Source organism: Crocuta crocuta, unplaced genomic scaffold (genome assembly GCF_008692635.1).
Source record: "Crocuta crocuta isolate KB4526 unplaced genomic scaffold, BGI_CrCroc_1.0 scaffold445, whole genome shotgun sequence".
NCBI classification, from domain to species: Eukaryota; Metazoa; Chordata; class Mammalia; order Carnivora; family Hyaenidae; genus Crocuta; species Crocuta crocuta.
In genome coordinates this window covers 2,242,097-2,261,011 of record NW_027530847.1, presented here as the reverse complement: position 1 = coordinate 2,261,011, position 18,915 = coordinate 2,242,097, and the positions used below count along the sequence as shown (strand labels likewise).

Here is an 18,915-nt window from a genome sequence, read left to right as displayed (position 1 = left end):
GTAAGTTGCTCAGGGTCACACAGTCAGGAAGCAGCAGAGCCTGGATTTGAAGGCAGTCCACATGATGGGCAAGGGCACTCCAGGAAGAAGGAAACAAAAGCTCTAGTGTGAGGTGGTGAGAAGTACAGGCTGTGTTCAAGGACTAGTGGATCTGCAGCAAAGGGGAAAGGCAAGGAAAGGGAAGCTGGAGAGAGGTTTCAGGGGACACAGGGCTGTGAGACCCTAGACATGGAGGTGGCCACTGGGGTTTCCAGCTCTCTGTCCACAGGTCCTGACCGGGAGGATGCTGCTGTTCTGGGGGTCCCTGCTATGCTGGGGGCTGCTGCCTCAGACTCAAGGGGAAGCCCGGCATCAGATCTTCCTGCGAATCAGCAAGGATCAGCTGGAAACAGGTAAAAAATAAGGGGTGGGCTTCGGGAGGCAAGATTGCAGGGAAGGACAGGGGTGGGAGACAGCAGCAGAATTTGCCTTCCTTCACCCAGACCTGACCTCATCCTTCCCCTGCTCTAACACTTGCTGTGGCTCCCTAGTGCCTCAGATGCTCCAAGCTCTTCATCTTGGCATTCAAGACTCTGCATCCCCAGCCTCACCTGTCCTGACCACCCCCATAGACTTCCCAGCCTCCTTCCCTTCTTGGGCTATTTCTTCTTTCTATAATTCTCTTTCCCTCCTTCTCAGCATGCTGAATTCTGACCTATCCTTTAAGGCAAAAGCTCTAACAGTCCCTCTGATGAGAATCCCCCCTAGTTTCCCCCAGGCAGAAGGAGTCTCTTTCCTCTGGGCTCCCATACCCCTTTGAGGAAGCCTCATCTATGGCATTATTCTGATGTATGATACTTATCCTGTCTATGTGTCTGTCTCTCTCCCTTTTGACCATGAGCTCCTTATTGCCCACCTACCTCCTCCCCAATTCACTGCAGTCTAACCTCACCCATCTTTTGGTTTCATAAATTCACCAGACTCCTTACCACCTCAGGGCCTTTGTACAAGCTGTTCCCTCTGCCTACATTGCTCTCCTCCTTGACCTTGCAGTAAAGGATTCCTTCACTTTATTTAGGTCTCAGCTCAAATGCACCCTCCTCAAGGAGGTTTTCCCTGATCAGTCTTTCTAAAGTAGACCTACACCCCAGTCATGCTCCAACTCAGCTTCATTTTTCTTTTCTTTGTAGCACTTACTTTCAAATATTGCCTTGTTTGCTTATCTGAGTGCTTGGCTGTTGTCTGTCTCTCCCACTAGAATGTATACTCCAGGGGGCAGAAGGCACACCGCTCCTGTTCCCTGAGCCCAGAAGAGAGTGTACACTTAATAAGTACTTGCTGCTAGGGGTGCCTGGCTGGCTCAGTCGGTGGAGTGTACAACTCTTGATCTTGGGGTCGTGAGATCAAGCCCCACACTGGGTATAGTGGTTACTTAAAAAATTTTTAAATCTTTAAAAAAAAAAAGTAAGCACTTGCTGCTAAATGACCATCTAAAAAAATTTTAATGCTTATTTATTTTGAAAGAGAGAGAGACACACACAGAGTGTGAGTGGGGGACAGAGAGAGACAGAGAGACAGAGTCCAAAGGCAGGCTCCAGGCTCTGAGCCGTCAGATCCAGATGCGGGGCTTGAACTCATGAACTGTGAAATCATGACCTGAGCCAAAGTCAGATGCTCAAACGACTGAGCTGCCCAGGGGCCCCATTTTTTATAAAAAATTTTTTTTTAATGTGTGTTTGAGAGAGAAAGACAGAGTGCAAGTGGGGAAGGGCTAAATGACCATCTAAATCGCTGACTCTGAGCAGGTGCTAGTGGGCATTTGCTGAATGACTGAATGAAGGGTGAGCCCCACTTTGAGGAGCCCCATCTCGTGTCCTCAGACATTTCAGACCTGTTCTCGGAGCACCACATCCTGGACCGCATGGCCGGGATTCCTGTGACGGGGGCCGCAGGTGAAGGCGTCACCATCCTGGACCACCTGCCCTTCGTAAGAGAAGGCCTTTCCAAGAAGAGCAGTGGGCTCGATCTGTCACTGGTGGGGGACCTGCTCTCGGGGAGGAGACTCCCACTGCTGGGGAAGCTGCTCCAGGTGGGCGGGTGAGTCCACCGAGGCCGCCTCTGGCCTTTCTTCCCCCTCAGCCTCCTCCCCGAGCCATGATGTTCTCCCGTGTCAAGAGGAGCACTGGTCGGGTGGGAGGCCTGGACGTCCTCGGAAGTTCTCTATAGCCTGGAAAGTGCCAGCAAATGCACCTTTATTTTCTAAGTCTCTCCAAGCTGCCTAAAATCATCCAAAGCAGGGTCAGCCTGGCAGCCCTCCAGACCTCCACATTCAGCCTACACCTGCATATTGCAAACTTGCATATGCAGGTTTTTTTTTTAAATATCTTAACTTTAAAAAGTTAAAAATGTTGTAATGAATTGCCAATATTTAAAAATCAAAAGGGCTTTAATCAAAATCAAGGTTTTCCAACTGTATGGTTTATTAGGGCTGCTGTAACAAAGGATGACAAGATGTGGCTTAAACAACAGGAATTTGTTGTGCCACAGTTCTGGAGGCTGGAAGTCCAAGATCAAGGTGTGGACATAGCTGCTTCCTTCTAAGGACTGTGAGGGTCTCTTTTCCATGCCTCTCTCCTAGTCTGCCGTTGTTCACTGCCCATTCCAGTGGGCAGCAGATGAGTCACTAACCTGTATCTAATGTTTAAAAAGTACTCTGGGTCTCTCTCAGCTCAGGGAGATGCTGGGACCTGACGTCACAGAGGGGAGAAGGCTCACATTCTCCCTCCCTCCTGGTCAGCAGGGTAGATGGTCCCTTGGTGGATGGTGGGGGGCCATCTGCCATAATGCTTTCTCTGAGTCTTGACTGCTTGCTTCCCCTTTGCAGAATGCTCACTGCACACAGATGCACATAGACAGTGCCTCTGCTGCATTTTGTAGTCAGGCCCAGAGAAGGGAAGGGACTCACCCAGGTCCTCAAGGCTTGGAGGCTGGAACTACTGGGCTGGGCTTGGGATCAGGGACAGGGTTGCCCAAAGCTGCTCCTACTCCTCCTGGGGTCTGCCTCCATTCCAGCCAACCCAGATACACACACTCTACAGAACCACAGCGGCCTTACCAGGCCATACCAACACTCCCACACCTCTCACAGGTTGGTCATAGAAGACGCCATAGGGCCTGAGGTCACCCTGCAAATCCTGAGTGACAGCCTGCTGCAGGTCACACTGCGAACCAAACTATACCTCTCGCTCCAGCAGTAAGTACAACGGGCCCCTCCTCCAAATGTCCTCAGTTCCAGGAGGGCCAACCCCTCATTGCTATGACTCAAGAGGTGGCCGCCCAGGGCTAGGAAAGCCTCCTACCTATGTCGCCATAAGCCTCATAATAATCCTTTCCACTTGGGCTTGTTTCAAAGCCATTTTTATTGATGGGGAAACTGAGGCACAGAGTGAGAGTGGGACCCGCCCAGGATCACACAGTGAGTCAGAAGCAGAGACTGAAATAAAACCCTAGGACTCCCATGTCAGGGAACATGTGTTCCATCTGAGTAAAAGGCAGATGCATTAACAGGCTGATCTGAGGACGGTCTGGTTCCAGCCCCTCCCCACCCCCGCCCCCAGAGTACAACAAAACTGGGCTCCACTCCTATTTACCATCTAAGCAACCTGAGCAAGGGCATCTATTCCCTGGGTCTCAGTTTCCTTATCTACAACATGGGTATGATCAAGTATGCTTCTACACGTGGCTGTTGTGAGAGTTCACTGCCGGCCTGAGAGCCTGGATATCTCACTAAGATGTGGGTGATCATGCTCACCTGGGGCTGCAGACAGTGGGTAGCAGAGGGAGTGCTGGGGCCGGTATCTGTACAAGAAACAAATATTCCTGGTTTTTTTCAGAGAGAGAGAGTGTGCAGGAGAGGGGAAGAGAGGCAGAGCAAGTGAGGGGGCGGGGGGGAGGGAGAGAGAGGGAGAGAGACAGAGAATCTTAAGCAGGCTCCAGGCTCCAGACATGGGGCTTGATCCCACAACCCTGGGATCATGACCTGAGCCAAAATCTAGAATCAGATGCTCAACAGACTCAGCCACCCAGGCACCCTGAAACAAATATTCTTAAAAGCCTTTAGGAATATGTCCACTGTTGGTTTTCTTTTAAAATATGGCCTTCTTGGTCTACCTTCCCTTAATAGAGAAGTGGGCACAGAGAAATCTTTCTCTCCTATACGATAACCGTATCATGACCCTTGTAGTGATGAGCAATAAAAACACAACCTAACCCTTGGCCTCATGGGGACTGGGGCACCTGGAGCACCTGTGGCCCATGTCAAGGTCACCTTCAGCCCCAGGCGACTGCCCCACTGTGAGGACGCTGGCCAGTGTTTTCAGATCTTTCAGGTTTCCCAGAGTGTGAGATCCACATTTAGTGACGTCTCCTAGTTTTTCATTTGAGCCCCACAGGTGGCAGCAGGCCACCAGCCTGTGACTTCTGGGTGCCACCTGGGGCTGTGGCTTGGCGCCTACCTGAACACGCTGCCCCTACAGGATACTGCGGCTCAAAGTCATCAAGAACATCCGCATTGGGATACGGCTGGAACAGACCGGGAACAAGACCAAGGTGGCTTTCAAGGAGTGCCACACCCCACCGGGATATCTCAGCATCAGGGTTCTGGAGCAGTGAGTACCTGCCCACACCTGCACTCCCACTGGCCAGGAGGGGGGCCAGGACTTGCCACCCTGTGCCTGCTGCCCAGCCCTTCTGGGAGACTCACTGCAGGGCCTGCTGTTCCCCAGCCTAGTTCTCTGAGTGACCAAGGGCATCAGGGACAGGGGCATCTGCGAGGCTCCAAGCTGCACCCACCCTCCATCAGCATTTCCTCTCTCCACACTGAAGGTCATGGCTGAGAGTGGACATCCAGCCAGGTCAAATCTCAGCTTGGCTGCTTCCTAACTCAGAGACCCTGAACAAGCTATATGGCTTCTAAGGCCTGTTTCCTCACCAATAAGATGAAATTGCCCACAGAATCCAGCCAGCATGGGGTGGGTGTCGGGGAAAGATGAACTGATCTATGCACTGAGGTACCCTTAGCACAAAACACCTCCTCCAGGAAGTTTTCCATGACTCTCCCTCCTTGAAAATCCTACAGTCCTTTATCAGAGAGGAAATAAAGAGACAGAGGCAGAGAGGAACAATCAGGAAAAACTAAAGATGAGGAAGTCATGGAGAGAGGAAGCAAGAAGGCAAGAAAGGGGTAAAACAGAAGAAGAAAGGGTGGGGATGGGGGAGGAGAAGAGAGACACCAGGTGGGGAAGTAAGCAGCCACCCTAGAGTTTCCATGTTACACCAGCCCATCAGCCCTGTCCTGGCTTTCCGCCTCTGGCCTCAGTCTCCGCTTCCATGGTGTCTCAGATCCCACCTGCTCTCCCCCACCACTAGAATGGACCCCCTCCTGGCGAACGAAGCTCTGGCGTGGGTGACAAGTGTCCTGGATAAGGCACTACCCTTCCTCCTACAGAAGATAGTAAGTTTTCATCCTCCTCTGCCTCCTGGGAGAGGGGAGTGACCCCAAGAGAGAGCCCAAGGACCCCATCGTGCCTTCCCTACAGGTGTGCCCCCTGGCCACGACCCTGCTTAACTCCCTGCTGGAAGACCTGCTGCACCTTGCTCTGCGTACGTAGCTCCTGGCCAAGAAAGCTCAGCTTACCTCCCATCCCCCTACTCCTGTGCCAGGAGCTGTTCTGGGCTCTGAGAACATGACAGCAAACAAAACAAAGCCTGGCTGCAGGCAGCCTACCCTTCAGTGGGGGAGAAAAAAGGCACCGTGTCTTATGACCTTGGAGAGTCATTTCCCCCAGAGCCTCAGTTTCCCAATCTGTAAAGTGGGACTAATCCTGGACCCGCAGAGTGGACTGACCCGGCACAAAGTTAACTGCCCAATAAATGTTCATTGTTACAAGACGCACAGACCTAGCCCGCAAGGAACTTTAAGCTAAGCAGAAAAGAAGAACAAATTTCTTCCTCCTCCACTGCCTCTCCACACCCTCTCACCCTCCCCCCGGGGCAAGCAGAGTCCTGCTGTCATTCTCTCATTGCAGCCCCGACCATCTCAGGCCCAGAAGACTTCCAGTACTACGTCACCACCACGGAGTTCACGGAGGAGGCCATCCTGATGGAAGTCCAGGCGAGCCAGCACCCTAGCTAGGGCAGACCCTCCAGGAACACCCACTGGCCTGGGGGAGGATGGGCAAAGAGGAAAATGAGGGGGGCTTCTCTGGATGGGAGGCATACAGAAGCAGCAGGTGAAAGGAGGTGGAGACGAAAGAGGAAGATAGGGACGGAGGGAGAAGGAAGGGGAGAGCTGCTGGGCCCCTGTCCTCAGGAGCTCATGCTGAGCCGAGAGGCTCACTTGAACCCTGGAGAGCAAGAGAGGCCACAGGGCTGCATGTGCTGTGAGCGGGGAACAGACTCCAACAGAAGGGTAAGTGGGACAGTTCAGGGGCGCAGAACGATGTGCAGCACCCAGCTGGAAAGGACCCCACAGATGGGGAAACTGAGGTCCAGAGCAGGGGTGAGACTGGCTGCCCAACTCCCATTCACCGCTCCTTTCTCGTCCCCATGGAACAGTCAAGGGGACTGTTCCTATCAGGTGGGATAGGAAGGGTCTGAGTGGATAGGAAGGAGGTGCCGTTAACAAAGGCACAGGAAGGGAATGGGTGCAGAAGAGGGAGAAGCAAAGAAAACGGGCTCGTGTGTTCAAAACGTAGCTCTGCCTCTTATCCTCTGTAGGACCTTGAGTAAGTCACTTCACCCCTCTGGGCTTCAGTTTCCTCACCTGTCAAATGGGGACAGCAATAGTTCCCATCTCACAGCGTCGTTGTAAGATTGAAATGAGATTGTGCACCTAAGTGTTTGGCACTGCCTAACACACAGCAAGCCCTTGATACAGCTCTAATCGGTTGTTGTCAGAGAAGCTGTTCCCACTGAATTTCTCCTTCCTCCTTCCTTTTTCTAAAGCTTGTGACACCCTGCGGCCCAGGCCAGAGACCCCGAAGGCCTGACCACCTGACCCTCCAACCCCTTCCAAAATTAGCCCAAGGCAACATGGCAGACCTGGCTTTTGGGCTAGAAGTCTACAATGATATCGTGTCCTGCCTCTACACCAGCAAGGAGATCCGTGTGGACCCCCAGGACTCCAAAGTGAGTGCTCAAAAAAGGGGAGTATGTAACTTTATTACTCTGTTTTTCACATGAAGAATCCAAGGCCCAGCTGGCAGAAGTGCCTCTTTGGGGGACCTAGGTAAGTCACTTTCTCTCTCTGGACCTCTGCAGAGAACTCCTACTCAGCCTTCAGAACCCAGCATAGAAGTCCCTTCTCTAGGAAGACTTCCTTGAACACCCAGGTCCCTTTACTGTTTCTCTCTTCATAACACTTATCCATTCACTCATACCAGAAATATTATTGAAAGCCTACTATATGCCGGGCCCTGTGCAGTGCACCCAGGGTCCCTACCCTTGCAGAGCTCAAAGTCAAGTGGGAGAATAGAAACTGAATAGGAAAACAGTCAGATAAATAAAATAATTTATCTTATTTATAATAAGAGCACTGGATCAGCGACTAGTGGAAATGACAGGGCTATCCAGGATGCTGTAGTCAGTAAAGATATCTCTGAGGAGGTGGCCTGAATGGTGACAAGGAGGCATACACATAGAGATCTGCATTAAGAGTGAATTCCCAGGATCAGTGAGATCAAATGAGGGAGCGATCCAGATATAGCACTGCTTAAAAGCCCCTAGCACGTCCTCAGCACACTCTGAATAAAACCCAGTCTCCTGTCTGCAGCTCCCAGCCCACTTCTCCAGCTCTATTCCCTTACCTACTCACTCCAGCTACATCAGCTGAGCTAGCGCCCACCTCAGGGCCTTTGCACATGCTGGCCTCTCTGCCTGGAACATTCTTCTTTCCACTGTTGACCTCAGTGCAGATGTCATCTCCTCACAGAGCCCCTCCTTGACCACCACATCTAAATATCCAAAATAGGCCTTCCCCTCCCTCCCCCGACTTCTCTCTCTGTTCTTTTCCCTTCAAAGCACTGATCACACTGAGCACGCGCATGAGTAAAGTTATAGATGCAAAGTCATATGTTTACAAATACACACACGTCTGTATATTTGTGCTTACTTATTTAACTTCGTGTGTGCTCTGCCTCCCCCATTTTGAGGACATGGACTACAGATGGTGAGCTATGTCTGCAGCACACAGTGGGGGATCTGTAAACACTGAAACACGAAATCCTAAGATCTAGAAGAGATCTAATGTTATTGCTCCATTTTTTACATGAGGAAACCAAGGCTCAGAGAGGGAAAGTGACTTGCCCAAAATGACCCAGCAGTGGTATCAGGAGTCGTGCCAGTGTCCCCATGCTGGGGAGACACTTGTAAGTGAGCACTCAGACAGCTGTAGGTGAGCACTGCAGTTCCATGCCTGCGGAAAGTCTTACACCAGTGGGCAAGGGTATATATGCAAGGGTGCCCTTTGTAGCTTCACATGGGATAGGGTGAAAAATAAAGCTAAGCTAGGTGTCTGTCAATAACAAATTGGTAAAAGGAGTCTAGTCATGGTCATACATGGTGGAATACTATGCAGCTGTTAAAAAGAATGGGGTTGGTGGAATGCAAACTGGGGCAGCCACTATGGAAAACAGTATGGAGGTTCTTCAAAAAATTAAAAATAGAATGACCCAGCAACTGTACTACTAGGCATTTATCCAAAGGATACAGTATGCTGTTTTGAAGGGACACATGCACCCCAATGCTTATAGCAGCACTATCGACAACAGCCAAAGTATGGAAGGAGCCCAAGTGTCCACTGACAGATGAATGGATAAAGAAAATGTGGTATACGTAAACAATGGAAGATTACTCGCCAATCAAAAAGAATGAAATCTTGCCATTTGCAACTACATGGATGGAACTGGAGGGTATTGTGCTAAGCAAAATTTATCAGTCAGAGAAAGACAAATATCATATGACTTCACCCATGTGTAGAATTGAAGATACAAAACAAGGGTGCCTGGGTGGCTCAGTCGGTTGCGTATCTGGCTTCGGCTCAGGTCATGATCTCACAGTTCGTGGGTTCGAACCCCACATCGGGCTCTGTGCTGACAACCAGCTCAGAGCCTGGAGCCTGCTTCAGATTGTGTCTCCCTCTCTCTCTCTCCATCCCCTGCTCATGCTGTCTCTCTGTCTCAGAAACAAATAAATTAAAAAAAAAAAAATTAAGATATAAAACAGATGAACATAAGGAAAAGAAAAGCAAAAATGATATAAAAACAGGGAGGGGGACAAAACATAAGAGACTCAAATACAGAGAACTGAGGATTGCTGGAGGGGTTGTAGGTGGGGGGTTGGGCTAAATGGGTAAGGGGCATTGAGGAAGACACTTATTGGGATGAGCACTGGGTGTTTTACATAGGGGATTCTATGTACACTGGACACCCCTCTACAATGGATTCTACTCCTGAAATCATTATTGCACTCTATGCTAACTAACTTGGATATAAATTAAAAAATAAAAATATAAATAAAGAATTCAGGGGGGAAAAGAATGGGATTGGTTCTGTATGTACTGATATTGAGAGAAAAAAAAAGGTGCAGAATCGTGTAGTGAGAATGTTCCCTTCTATGCATGTTCATATGTGTGTAGGAAACAGGATATCCTCCCAAATGCCAGCAGTGGTTATCCTGGAAAACAGGATTTGGAGGAAAAGGGGAAGAGGTGTTGGCATAGACTTGTACCTTTTACTTACACATTTTTATACTGCTTTCTATCATGATTTGTGATTTTCAGGAACCAGTGGAGTATGGCTAGATGGACAGAAATGTAATGAAGCAGGTATAGCAACGTATTAACTGAAGAATCTAGGTGATGAGTATACAAATGTTCCTAAGAAATTCTTTCAATTTTGCTGCACGTGCAGAAATTTTCACAGTAAAACACTAGGGAGAATCACTGAAACAATAAAAAGTTCATCTTTCCAGATAAATCATGGTGAGAAACCAGGTGAATGGCCCCTCTGATGCTGACATCGACTACGTGCACATAGTGCATTCAGTTGGAAGCAATTACACCTCACAGAACCCCAACGACACCCCCGGAGCGGCTCAGAACAGAGCTACAGGATCTAAAGGCCAACGTGTGCTTTGCCCTTTTTCCAGGCTGCAGACCTCATTCAACTGTTGTCCCTGAGAGAACTGGAGCCAGGGGCCCAGGTGGGTATGTCGGCAGCTTCCCTCCCACACCAGGGCCAGGATCTCAGGAAAGAGTCTGGGATGGGGGCAGGACTGGGTCCCATAAGCATGTTCCATTTGGCGAGTTTCCTACTGTGGACTCCAAAAACCACGGCTCCTATTCCACTGGTGTTGTGAGGGCTGGGGGGCACTTAGCTCACCGCCCCTCCCCGGTGCCCATGGCCCAGAGGCTGGCATCATCACTCACTACTGAACCCCTGACCCTGCTACAGCAGACCTACTGAGGCAGGCGGATGTACCCACGGGAGACAACCATGAGCAGTGACTTGGGGCCAGGCCCCTCCCCCTGCGTCAGCATAACCCAGACGCCCCACACTTCACCCCATTGTCATAGGTGAGCAAACTGAGGCGCAGTAAGGTGAATCCAGTTGCTCAAGCTCCTATTGCTCAGTCAGTGGCAGAAGCAGGATTTGAAACCAGTCCTGGACTCCAAAATCCACGCTCAGCGTCCTCTCCCCAAAGGCTATTAGAATATGGCATCTGACGAACCAACAACAATAGAGAACAACAGCATTACTAGGTGCTGGGATCTATTCTAAGCACTCCCCATGAATGAATTCATCTAATCCCCACAACAACCTTAGGGAGTAGGAACGAGTATCCTCATTTAACAAGTATGAAAACAGACAGATTAAGAGACTTGTCTCAGGCCACACAGCTTACAAGTGATGGAGCTGGGAAATTTGCTCCAACATCTGTGTTCTTACCTGTGATGCATGTCCAGGAAAAGGAAGAAGTGATCTCACCTTAAAGGAGCTCAGGGAGGTTAAGTAAACTTCCCAAGGTCAAGGTCAATGCAGCAAGCTGCTGCATAGCTAGAGCGAAAATTCAGACAGCCAGGCTTCTAAGATGATCTTGTTCCCGTTCCTCAAAGCTGGGAACTGAGGAACTCCATCCTCTGTACCTGCCTGCACCTTTTCTGCTTTAACTTCATTCAGACTTCTAAGAAGTCCAGAGGAAATGTGAGACTGACCATCAGCACCCCCGACCCTCCCATCGTCCGCATTGATGGCCACACAGCCACCGTCACCCAGCCGGGCTCACTGGTCCTACTGGGGTCCAGCAACACCTCCTCTGTCTCAGTGTCCTGGGTGAGTAAGCCTTGAACTTCTTTGCTTCTCAGGGAGCCTGGGTCCACTTGGGGGGAGCGGCCCCTCCAGGGCTGGCTGGCTAAGGCAGCTGCAAAACTCACCACCATGTCACTTGCTAATATTCAATCAGTCCACACCCAAATAGCTGCACCTGTTGTCAAAACATTAAAATTAACACCTGCTCCCCCATGTGGCTTCCATTACTCCCCAAGGACCTCCTTAACAACTAAAGGGTATTGCCTCTGACACCTTCTGCTCAGTGCCTTGTGGATTGTTAAGTCTTCTGTTTTCCCTGGACATGCTGCATCAAAAGCCCGTGTCTGCAAAACCAGAAGAAAGACCAGAAAAACAGTTCACAAGGGGCTAAACCTATCTGTGTTGTTTATTTCTGGGGAAACACAGCTTCCCCCAAAGTCTCAACTTCTCTGCTCTGAGCCCCCTTGGTATTCCTATTTCCCATTCCACAGACCTTAAAATTGGGAAGGTACCTCAGATAAGGAGGGGAGGGGGGCCGCTCCCCCATAGGCGAGCCCAGCAGCATCCAGCACATACACAGGATCCCAGGATCTTAGTTGGCATTACTCTATGGTCAAGAAATTGGTCACCTCTGACTGGTGGTAAGAAGTCCTATTTCTAGTCTATAAGGTGACAGTGTGACTTATGAAGGCCAGTACACAACCTCCTCAAAACCAAGGAGTCCTCTGGCTTTCAGCAACAGTGACTTTACAGCCTAATGACTCATTGCAAAAGGCTCTCCCTTCACTGGGCTGAGCCTCCCCGTGTCGTGCCCAGCCCCAACCTCCCGTGGCCCCCAGGAGCCCCTGGCAACAGGAGTGCCCTCTCCCACAGCACCACCCACACACATGGCCTGAACACACACGACCGGCAGCTGGGGCAGCAGGGAGAGGACCGGTGCGAGGGCCCAGCCCTGAGCAAGCATTCACGGGAGTCGGGGTGAAGGGTATCCCTCTGGCTGGAACGTAAATCCCTCTCCTCTTCTGACCTAATTTCAATTCCTCCAGAATCTCCTTTCAAAGGCTGTGTTTTCCTTGAGAAATCAGGAATTAAAACTCCAGTTCTCTCTAAGCAGGTAATGCTTTTTGGTTTTGCATGTTCAAAAGAAATAAGATGACTGACAGAGAAATAGGCAGGGGGTGGGGGGTGGTCAAGGGGTATGTTTCCATGCCTGCTGTCAGCACACAGAATAGTGGATAAGAGGGAAAGAGGAGAAGAGGGAGGGGTGTTGTAACTGAAGCCCACTGACCACTGCACCCCAGCAGCTGCTGTGGTAACTGGAGCCCACTGACCACTGCTCCCCAGCAGCTGCCGTGATCTAAAAGGGTGATCTCTTCTCTCTGGTAGCACCACAGTCATGCTGGGCCCTTACCCAGCCGGCCTCACAAAGCAGGTGAGTCTCTCCAAAACGTTGACCTCTCCATGGTCCTGAAGGACCCACCCTCACTCACTTTCTATCACTGATCTCATCTTGCCCTGAGGTCCTGATACCCTGGGGTCGGGGGAGCCCCCAGAACTTAAACGTGTCCACTTCATTTTTTCATACACTTAACAAGTACCTATGAGCACCTATGATGTGCTCAGACTTGTCTTAGGTACTTGAGATATATCAGTGAACAAAACAAAGGACCCTGCCCTTGTGGAACCCACATTCTAGCAGGGTGAGGTCAGATAAGAAGCAATAAGCACAGTACAGTAAATATATAGTATTCAGCAGGTGACCACACTATGAAAAAGAAAAAGTAGAGGAGGGGACATGGATCAAGAGTGCAGGTGAGGATAATACTGAAAGGGAAGGTTAGCGAAGGCCTCATTGAGAAGGTAAGTGTTTGGGAAATAACTAGAGGAGGTGAGGGAGATTGCTGTGGAGCCATGGGGAAGAGGGGACCCCAGACCCCAAGACATGGGTATGCCCATGGTTCAGGGAACAGCGAGGGGGCCAGGGTAGCTGGATCAGAGGGATTGAGGGAGGCTGCAGAGTGAGCAGGGCCTACTAGGGGGAGGCTGGCTCTTCCTGAGAGAAAAGCTGATGGAACATGGAAGGAGCAGTCTGGAGGGGGCTGGGTGGAGGCAGGGAGGCCACCGAGCAGGCTGGGAGAACCATGCAGAGGCTTGATGAGGCTTGGACGGATGGTAGCAGGTAGCAGCCAGGGGAGTGGCTGGGTGTGGGACACACCCCTGACAGGATTTCCTGCTGGAGTAGATGTGGGAAAGGAATGAGAGAGGTATCCAGAACGATGCCCAGAGCTTTAGGGCACCTCCTTCTCTGCAGGTTGAAAATAGCCTCCCCTGAGAGAATGTTCCGTCTGCATCCCCAGCAGGGCTGTGTATCTCCTCTCTGGATGTCCACTCCCCTGGCCTTCCCAGCATAGCGTCCTGAGCCACCTGTGCCACCTAGATCCCCATGCAGCAGTGAGGGGTTTCGGCCGTAGTGTGATGCATCTGGGCCACCACCACCCCCAGCCTTGGGGCACTGGTTCCACCACCCTTTGCTTCCACAGGACTGCGAACCTCATGCACTAGCCCTCAATGGGGAAAGGCTGCAAGACGGAAAAACAACAAAATGAAAGGGCTGAACATGTAGTGGGAAACACTTCAAAATTATCAGTCCTGCTATATCAGGCCTTGCTCTCGCCTTACTTGCATAGAATCCCAGCCTTGAAATGTCCTGAAGATCATCTTCCCAGGTCAGGGATCCCTTCTGTGACATCATCAGAGGGTAGTTATCCAGCCAGGGCCGCTGTGTATGGTTGCACAGGTTGTGCAGTGCACAAGCCACCCACAGCATAGATGATTATGAATATGTTAATACAGTGTCCCAATACATGGGAAAAGAGTCTTAAAGAAAGGGAGTCCTTTTCCAGTCTCTCCAAATGGATGGGAGCAACTCTGATCAACCTCTTGAGCCGCATGAACATCCCTGGGAGGTTTGTTATCTCGGTGAGACAATTCCTGCCCCATCACCAGACAGGTCTCAGCAGTGGAGAGCTCCTCCTTGGACTGACCCAAAATTGGTCCCTGTGAAGCTCTGGCTGTGGGTTTCCTCTGGCCCATCCTAGTTCCTCTTCCCCTGGGCTACCCTGCAGAGATATGAAGACAGTCCCTATGACCTAGGCTGAGGGTCTTTTTCAGGCCCCTCCACTTTGCTCAGGCCCGTCACTATCTGGTCGTCTGGCCCCGATGCCCTTTAAAAATGGAGTCCCCGGGACACTCCTGATCTCTGGTGGGCACCTGCACACTGGACGTGCCCCGTTCCCATGGTCAGAATCTGCCAACCCAGACAAAGTGACCTTCCTGTTCCTTTTTCATCTGTTGTAGGAAAAACGTATGGAGGCCCTTCTCTTAGAACTTCTGAAGACGGTATTTTTGCCCCAACACAATGGTGAGTTCCCGGTGTTTCTCCTCACGCCCACATACCACGCAGCATCCCCTGTGTCTAGAACTCTGCACAGACAGCTGGCTTCTGCCTTGTTCCCTGGAGTTGGCTAAGAACTGCCCATGGGCAAGGCAGATGGAGGCAGGGTAGAGACTGAAATTTGGAGTGTGGCAGGTAGGGGGTGGGCAAGGGCCTGTGTGTGCTTCCCCCTCCCCCCCAATTCTCTGACCTGGCAAGGTGGGAGTCAGGGGAGGTGGGAGTTGGCATCGTGGAAAGTGAGAACAAGAAGGGCCCTCAGCCATGGCAGAGCCCACGGCCCACAATTCCAGTGCTTGTAGGGCCCAGGGAGATACTATTCCCACCGGAAGCAGCTCAGGTGGGACCAACAGCAAATATCTGCCCTGCCTTGAGCTGGCGCTTAACACTCAGCTCGGTCAAATGTTGCCTGCAGGGTGGGTACTTTTTATTTTCAAGAGAGGCTGGAAAGTTGAGCTTTTTGAGACATCACCCCTATGTTTAGCTATCAGCAACAAATTCAGACTTTCCTAAAACAGCACTTAGTTCGGGCCCCCTCAGAAGCAGACCCTAAGATAACAAAGTGCAGGTAGATCTTGCGGAGGTAACCCCAGGAAGTGGGAGGCGTGTGGGAAGTGAGTCCTACAGGGGTGCAAACCCTAGCCAGCCTCCTCCGCTCCATGGAACTCACTGCTTTCCCCTGCCCCTGACAGTCTGTGTAACAATCACCCACCCACCCACATGATTATTTGGTCACTGCCTGTGTCCCTAAACAGATGGTAAGCTGCCCACAGGTAGGGACCCCTGTCTTTGTTTTTCACTGTGCCCTCTGCACCCTGTCCACTGCCTCCCACCCAGAAGACACTCTGGAAGTACATGTGGGGCAACCAGCTCAGACCTTACTCAGTTCTGAGAAATCACCCGGCTTAGCCTCCTTATCTTGCAGATGGGCTCAATGACATTAAATGACTCTCCCAAGGTCACACAGCAAGTCTCTGGCAGAGCTGAGCCCAGAACTCTGGCATTTTGTCTCCCTTCCAGCGGCTTTTCTCTATTCTCCACCTTGAGGAGTTATGTCAGAACTTCAGAGTGAGGCTAGAGGAGCTCAAATTCTGGCCGGGTTGAAGGGTTTCGCATCATTCTGTGACCCTTGATAGCCAGGGAAAGTTCTGGGCATAGAGTAAGTAAATCTGTGGTCAAGAAGGGGGACTGATTGGAGGCGAGGAACAGTGGTGATGAAAGGCCCAGCAAGGCAGGTAGAAAGAGAGTCCAGGTGGGCAAGGATGCAACCTGACCGGGCCAGCACCTACCATTGGCAGGCCATTCAGTAAGCGTATCTTAGATCCGGGACCAAAGAGAGCTATGGCAAGCATCAAGAGATGACCCAGGATCTAAGTCTGGTTCGGGAAGCCTATAGAGTCTTGCAGAGTCTGAACACCCAGGCCTGTGGGTTACACAATGCCATGGGGTGCCATTCACACCGGGGTCCAAAGCTCCCTCACAAGGCAAAAAGGAGCAGGGCCGAAGCCACTGGGGAAATACAGGAGGACTGCCTGCAAGAAGCAGCCTCAGGATAAGAGAATTGGCAGAGGAGAGATTCACAAAAGCCTGTGCTGCAGTCAGGGTCATCTGATCCCAACACAGAAAGAGGACTGAAATAAGGAAGGGTCCAGAGGCTGGGAGCTGGGAGGCTGGTGAGAAGGCGTCTGCAGATCAGGGGACAGGTAGGACACCAGAGGCACCTGTCCCTCTTCCTCCATCCTGCTCCCCACCTAACTGGCCTGAAAGACACATTGGGCCAGCAAGGGGGTGTGAGGGGGTATGAGGCCCTCCCCTGAGCCCAGAGTGATGATGGGGAGCTGGGGTGAGATAAGGGCTGGTCAGTGCAAAGGAGAGGGCAGGAGGGGCCTACGCCAGGCTCTCAAGGTCAGGAACCCAGAAACTCAATGGCCAAATGGTTAGTTCTTTGAAACTCAATTGGGAAAATTCTCCAAGTTTCCCATTTACCAGCTTACCAAAAACTTACTCTAAGGACTACCTTTCATATATTTGATAAATGAGTATACTCATTAATATTGTCTTTGATATATTTAATGGATATTTTCTTATAAAACCAAATCACTAGTGTTTTAAGGTTGATTTTTCAGTTTATACTGACTTGTTTCTAACCTTTTTCTGAGACATTTTCTGTTTCTGCCAACATTTTAGCATTTTTAGGAGCACCAACATGGTTTCAGCGATGTTCCTCCATTAAACAAAAATGAAATTAATACATTCCTAAGATGCCTTCAACAAACCTCACATTCCTTAAAATGCTGCTAAGAAGACTATCTTCATAAGAACATGTTCATAGTTATTGAATATAGTCTAGAAGAAATTCTCTCCAGATAGGTTTTTAATGAGTGGGTAGAATAGCTGTTTAGGGACCTGGTTTTCTGGACTGGGGTTGCCTGAGAGGGGATGGTGTCCCCTAAGGAAGGAGAGGAGAAAGGAGATGCACCAAGTCCCCTCACTGTTCTGGACAGTGGAGCAGCCAGGGGTCGTCTGGCCTGGCCCCACCTGCCCTTGCCCTGTATCCACGGACACCTCCACCTGCCAGGACACTGAGCCCCCCTTACCCATACCTCTCACAGAGCTGCTCAGAGAAGACCTCCCGCTGCCTAACATCAAGGGCATCTCCTTCGACCAGGCCCAAGTGGAGCTCTCCAAGGTAAATGCGGAGAAAAAGAGCTTCCTAAGACACCCGGGGGAGGTCAGAGCTAGCAGGGTCTTGAGCCCTACAGGTGGCTTGTCCCCATCCTGCAGGGGCAGAAGCTGAGGCTCATTACCTCCCTTATCTCACCATCTCACAGCCATCCTGGTGTGATGCCCCATATATAGACGGAGACACTGAAGCCCCATGGGGTTCCATGAATCCCTCAGGGAGTCAGGCCCTAGGCTTCACAACTAGTTCCATGAAGTCGATGCTATGATTTCCCCCATTTTACAAGAGAGGGGACTAAAGCTCAGAAAGGCAGAGAAACTTGCCCAGGGCAGGAGGGCCAGGGTTCCAATTGGGGTTTGTCTGATTTCAAAGCCTTTACCCTTAGCCAAGACCACCCGCCACCCTAGAGCTCAGGTGTCCTGACCCCCCAGAAAAAGGCTGCTGCCTCTGGTACCTGATCTCTGGGAACTGCCAGAGGGCGGGAACCCAGGCGGGCACCAAGCTAGCTAAATGCCAGGGAGGTAAGATGCGGCCAGAGACCAGAGGGCCGAGACAACGAGCCGAAGAACTAAGGAGGTGCTGCCAAGGGGTTTTGCCAGCTCTGAACCCGCCCCTGGGGTCTCCCTGCCTCCTTGGCCCTCATCCCTTCCCTCTGGGAGGTGAACCTGAGAAGAGGCAGATGGGCTTGGTAGGAAGGGGCAGACCTTATAGATGCCCTTCATTTCTTTGTTTCCCACCTTAGCAAGATTCCCACTCTTACACAGCGGTGTAGGAAGGGGCTTTAGGGGCAAAGCAGAGAAAGAATCACATGGAACCTCCTGGCCATGTGGCATCAGGCAAGCCACTGCCCCTCCCTCGGCCTGCTGTCTCTGTCTGTAAAATGGAGGTAAAGACACGCACTGGAAGTCAGGGTTCCCCTCAGAAACACAAGGAACTTTCAGGATCACTAATTTCACCCAGCCCCAGTCTGACCTTTGACAGAGCGTGACCCACCACCACAGACATAAAGTTTGAGCTTCAGGACCCATGTCCAATTCTGGACTCAGGATGCCTAATTCCCGGTCATAACATTCAGGAGACACTAGAAATCTGCTTTCAAGAACCAGATACAGGAGGGTAGGAGGGGACAGCAGCAGTTTGCCTCATAAAACCCCAGCTCCTGGCCTGTGCAACTTCCCCATCCTATCATCAGACCCCTTCCCCTGGACCCCACCCAAGCCAGGGTGGCCCTGGTAGGAGAGGTCAGCCAGGATGACCCTAGGTCGAGGCTGAAAGACCTACTTCAAGTAATACACAGGCTGGAGCTGCTCCAGAAACGATGCCACAACTCCGGGCAAGGTGGGCCAGGACAGCAGGGGCCCCTCTATAGTTCTGAATGCCAAAAGTGGTGGCAAAGTCCAGACACAGCCCCAGCAGCTCTCACATAACCAGACCTG

At 51.1% G+C, this 18,915-nt stretch overlaps 1 protein-coding gene across 1 annotated transcript in view; it reads left to right on the top strand.

Annotated features, from left to right (window-relative positions):
* The first annotated feature begins 283 nt into the window (after positions 1–283).
* Positions 284–18,915, top strand: part of LOC144235814 (BPI fold-containing family B member 3-like) — a 19,530-nt gene continuing 898 nt past the window's right edge. Inside the window, exons 1-14 of the mRNA XM_077769415.1 lie at positions 284–392; positions 1,860–2,076; positions 3,128–3,232; positions 4,515–4,646; positions 5,407–5,491; positions 5,577–5,640; positions 6,066–6,151; positions 6,985–7,167; positions 10,186–10,239; positions 11,217–11,369; positions 12,392–12,459; positions 12,732–12,777; positions 14,703–14,766; positions 17,409–17,485. Coding sequence (XP_077625541.1) covers positions 284–392; positions 1,860–2,076; positions 3,128–3,232; positions 4,515–4,646; positions 5,407–5,491; positions 5,577–5,640; positions 6,066–6,151; positions 6,985–7,167; positions 10,186–10,239; positions 11,217–11,369; positions 12,392–12,459; positions 12,732–12,777; positions 14,703–14,766; positions 17,409–17,485 — 1,443 coding nt within the window. The remainder of the gene's footprint in view (positions 393–1,859; positions 2,077–3,127; positions 3,233–4,514; positions 4,647–5,406; positions 5,492–5,576; positions 5,641–6,065; positions 6,152–6,984; positions 7,168–10,185; positions 10,240–11,216; positions 11,370–12,391; positions 12,460–12,731; positions 12,778–14,702; positions 14,767–17,408; positions 17,486–18,915) is intronic.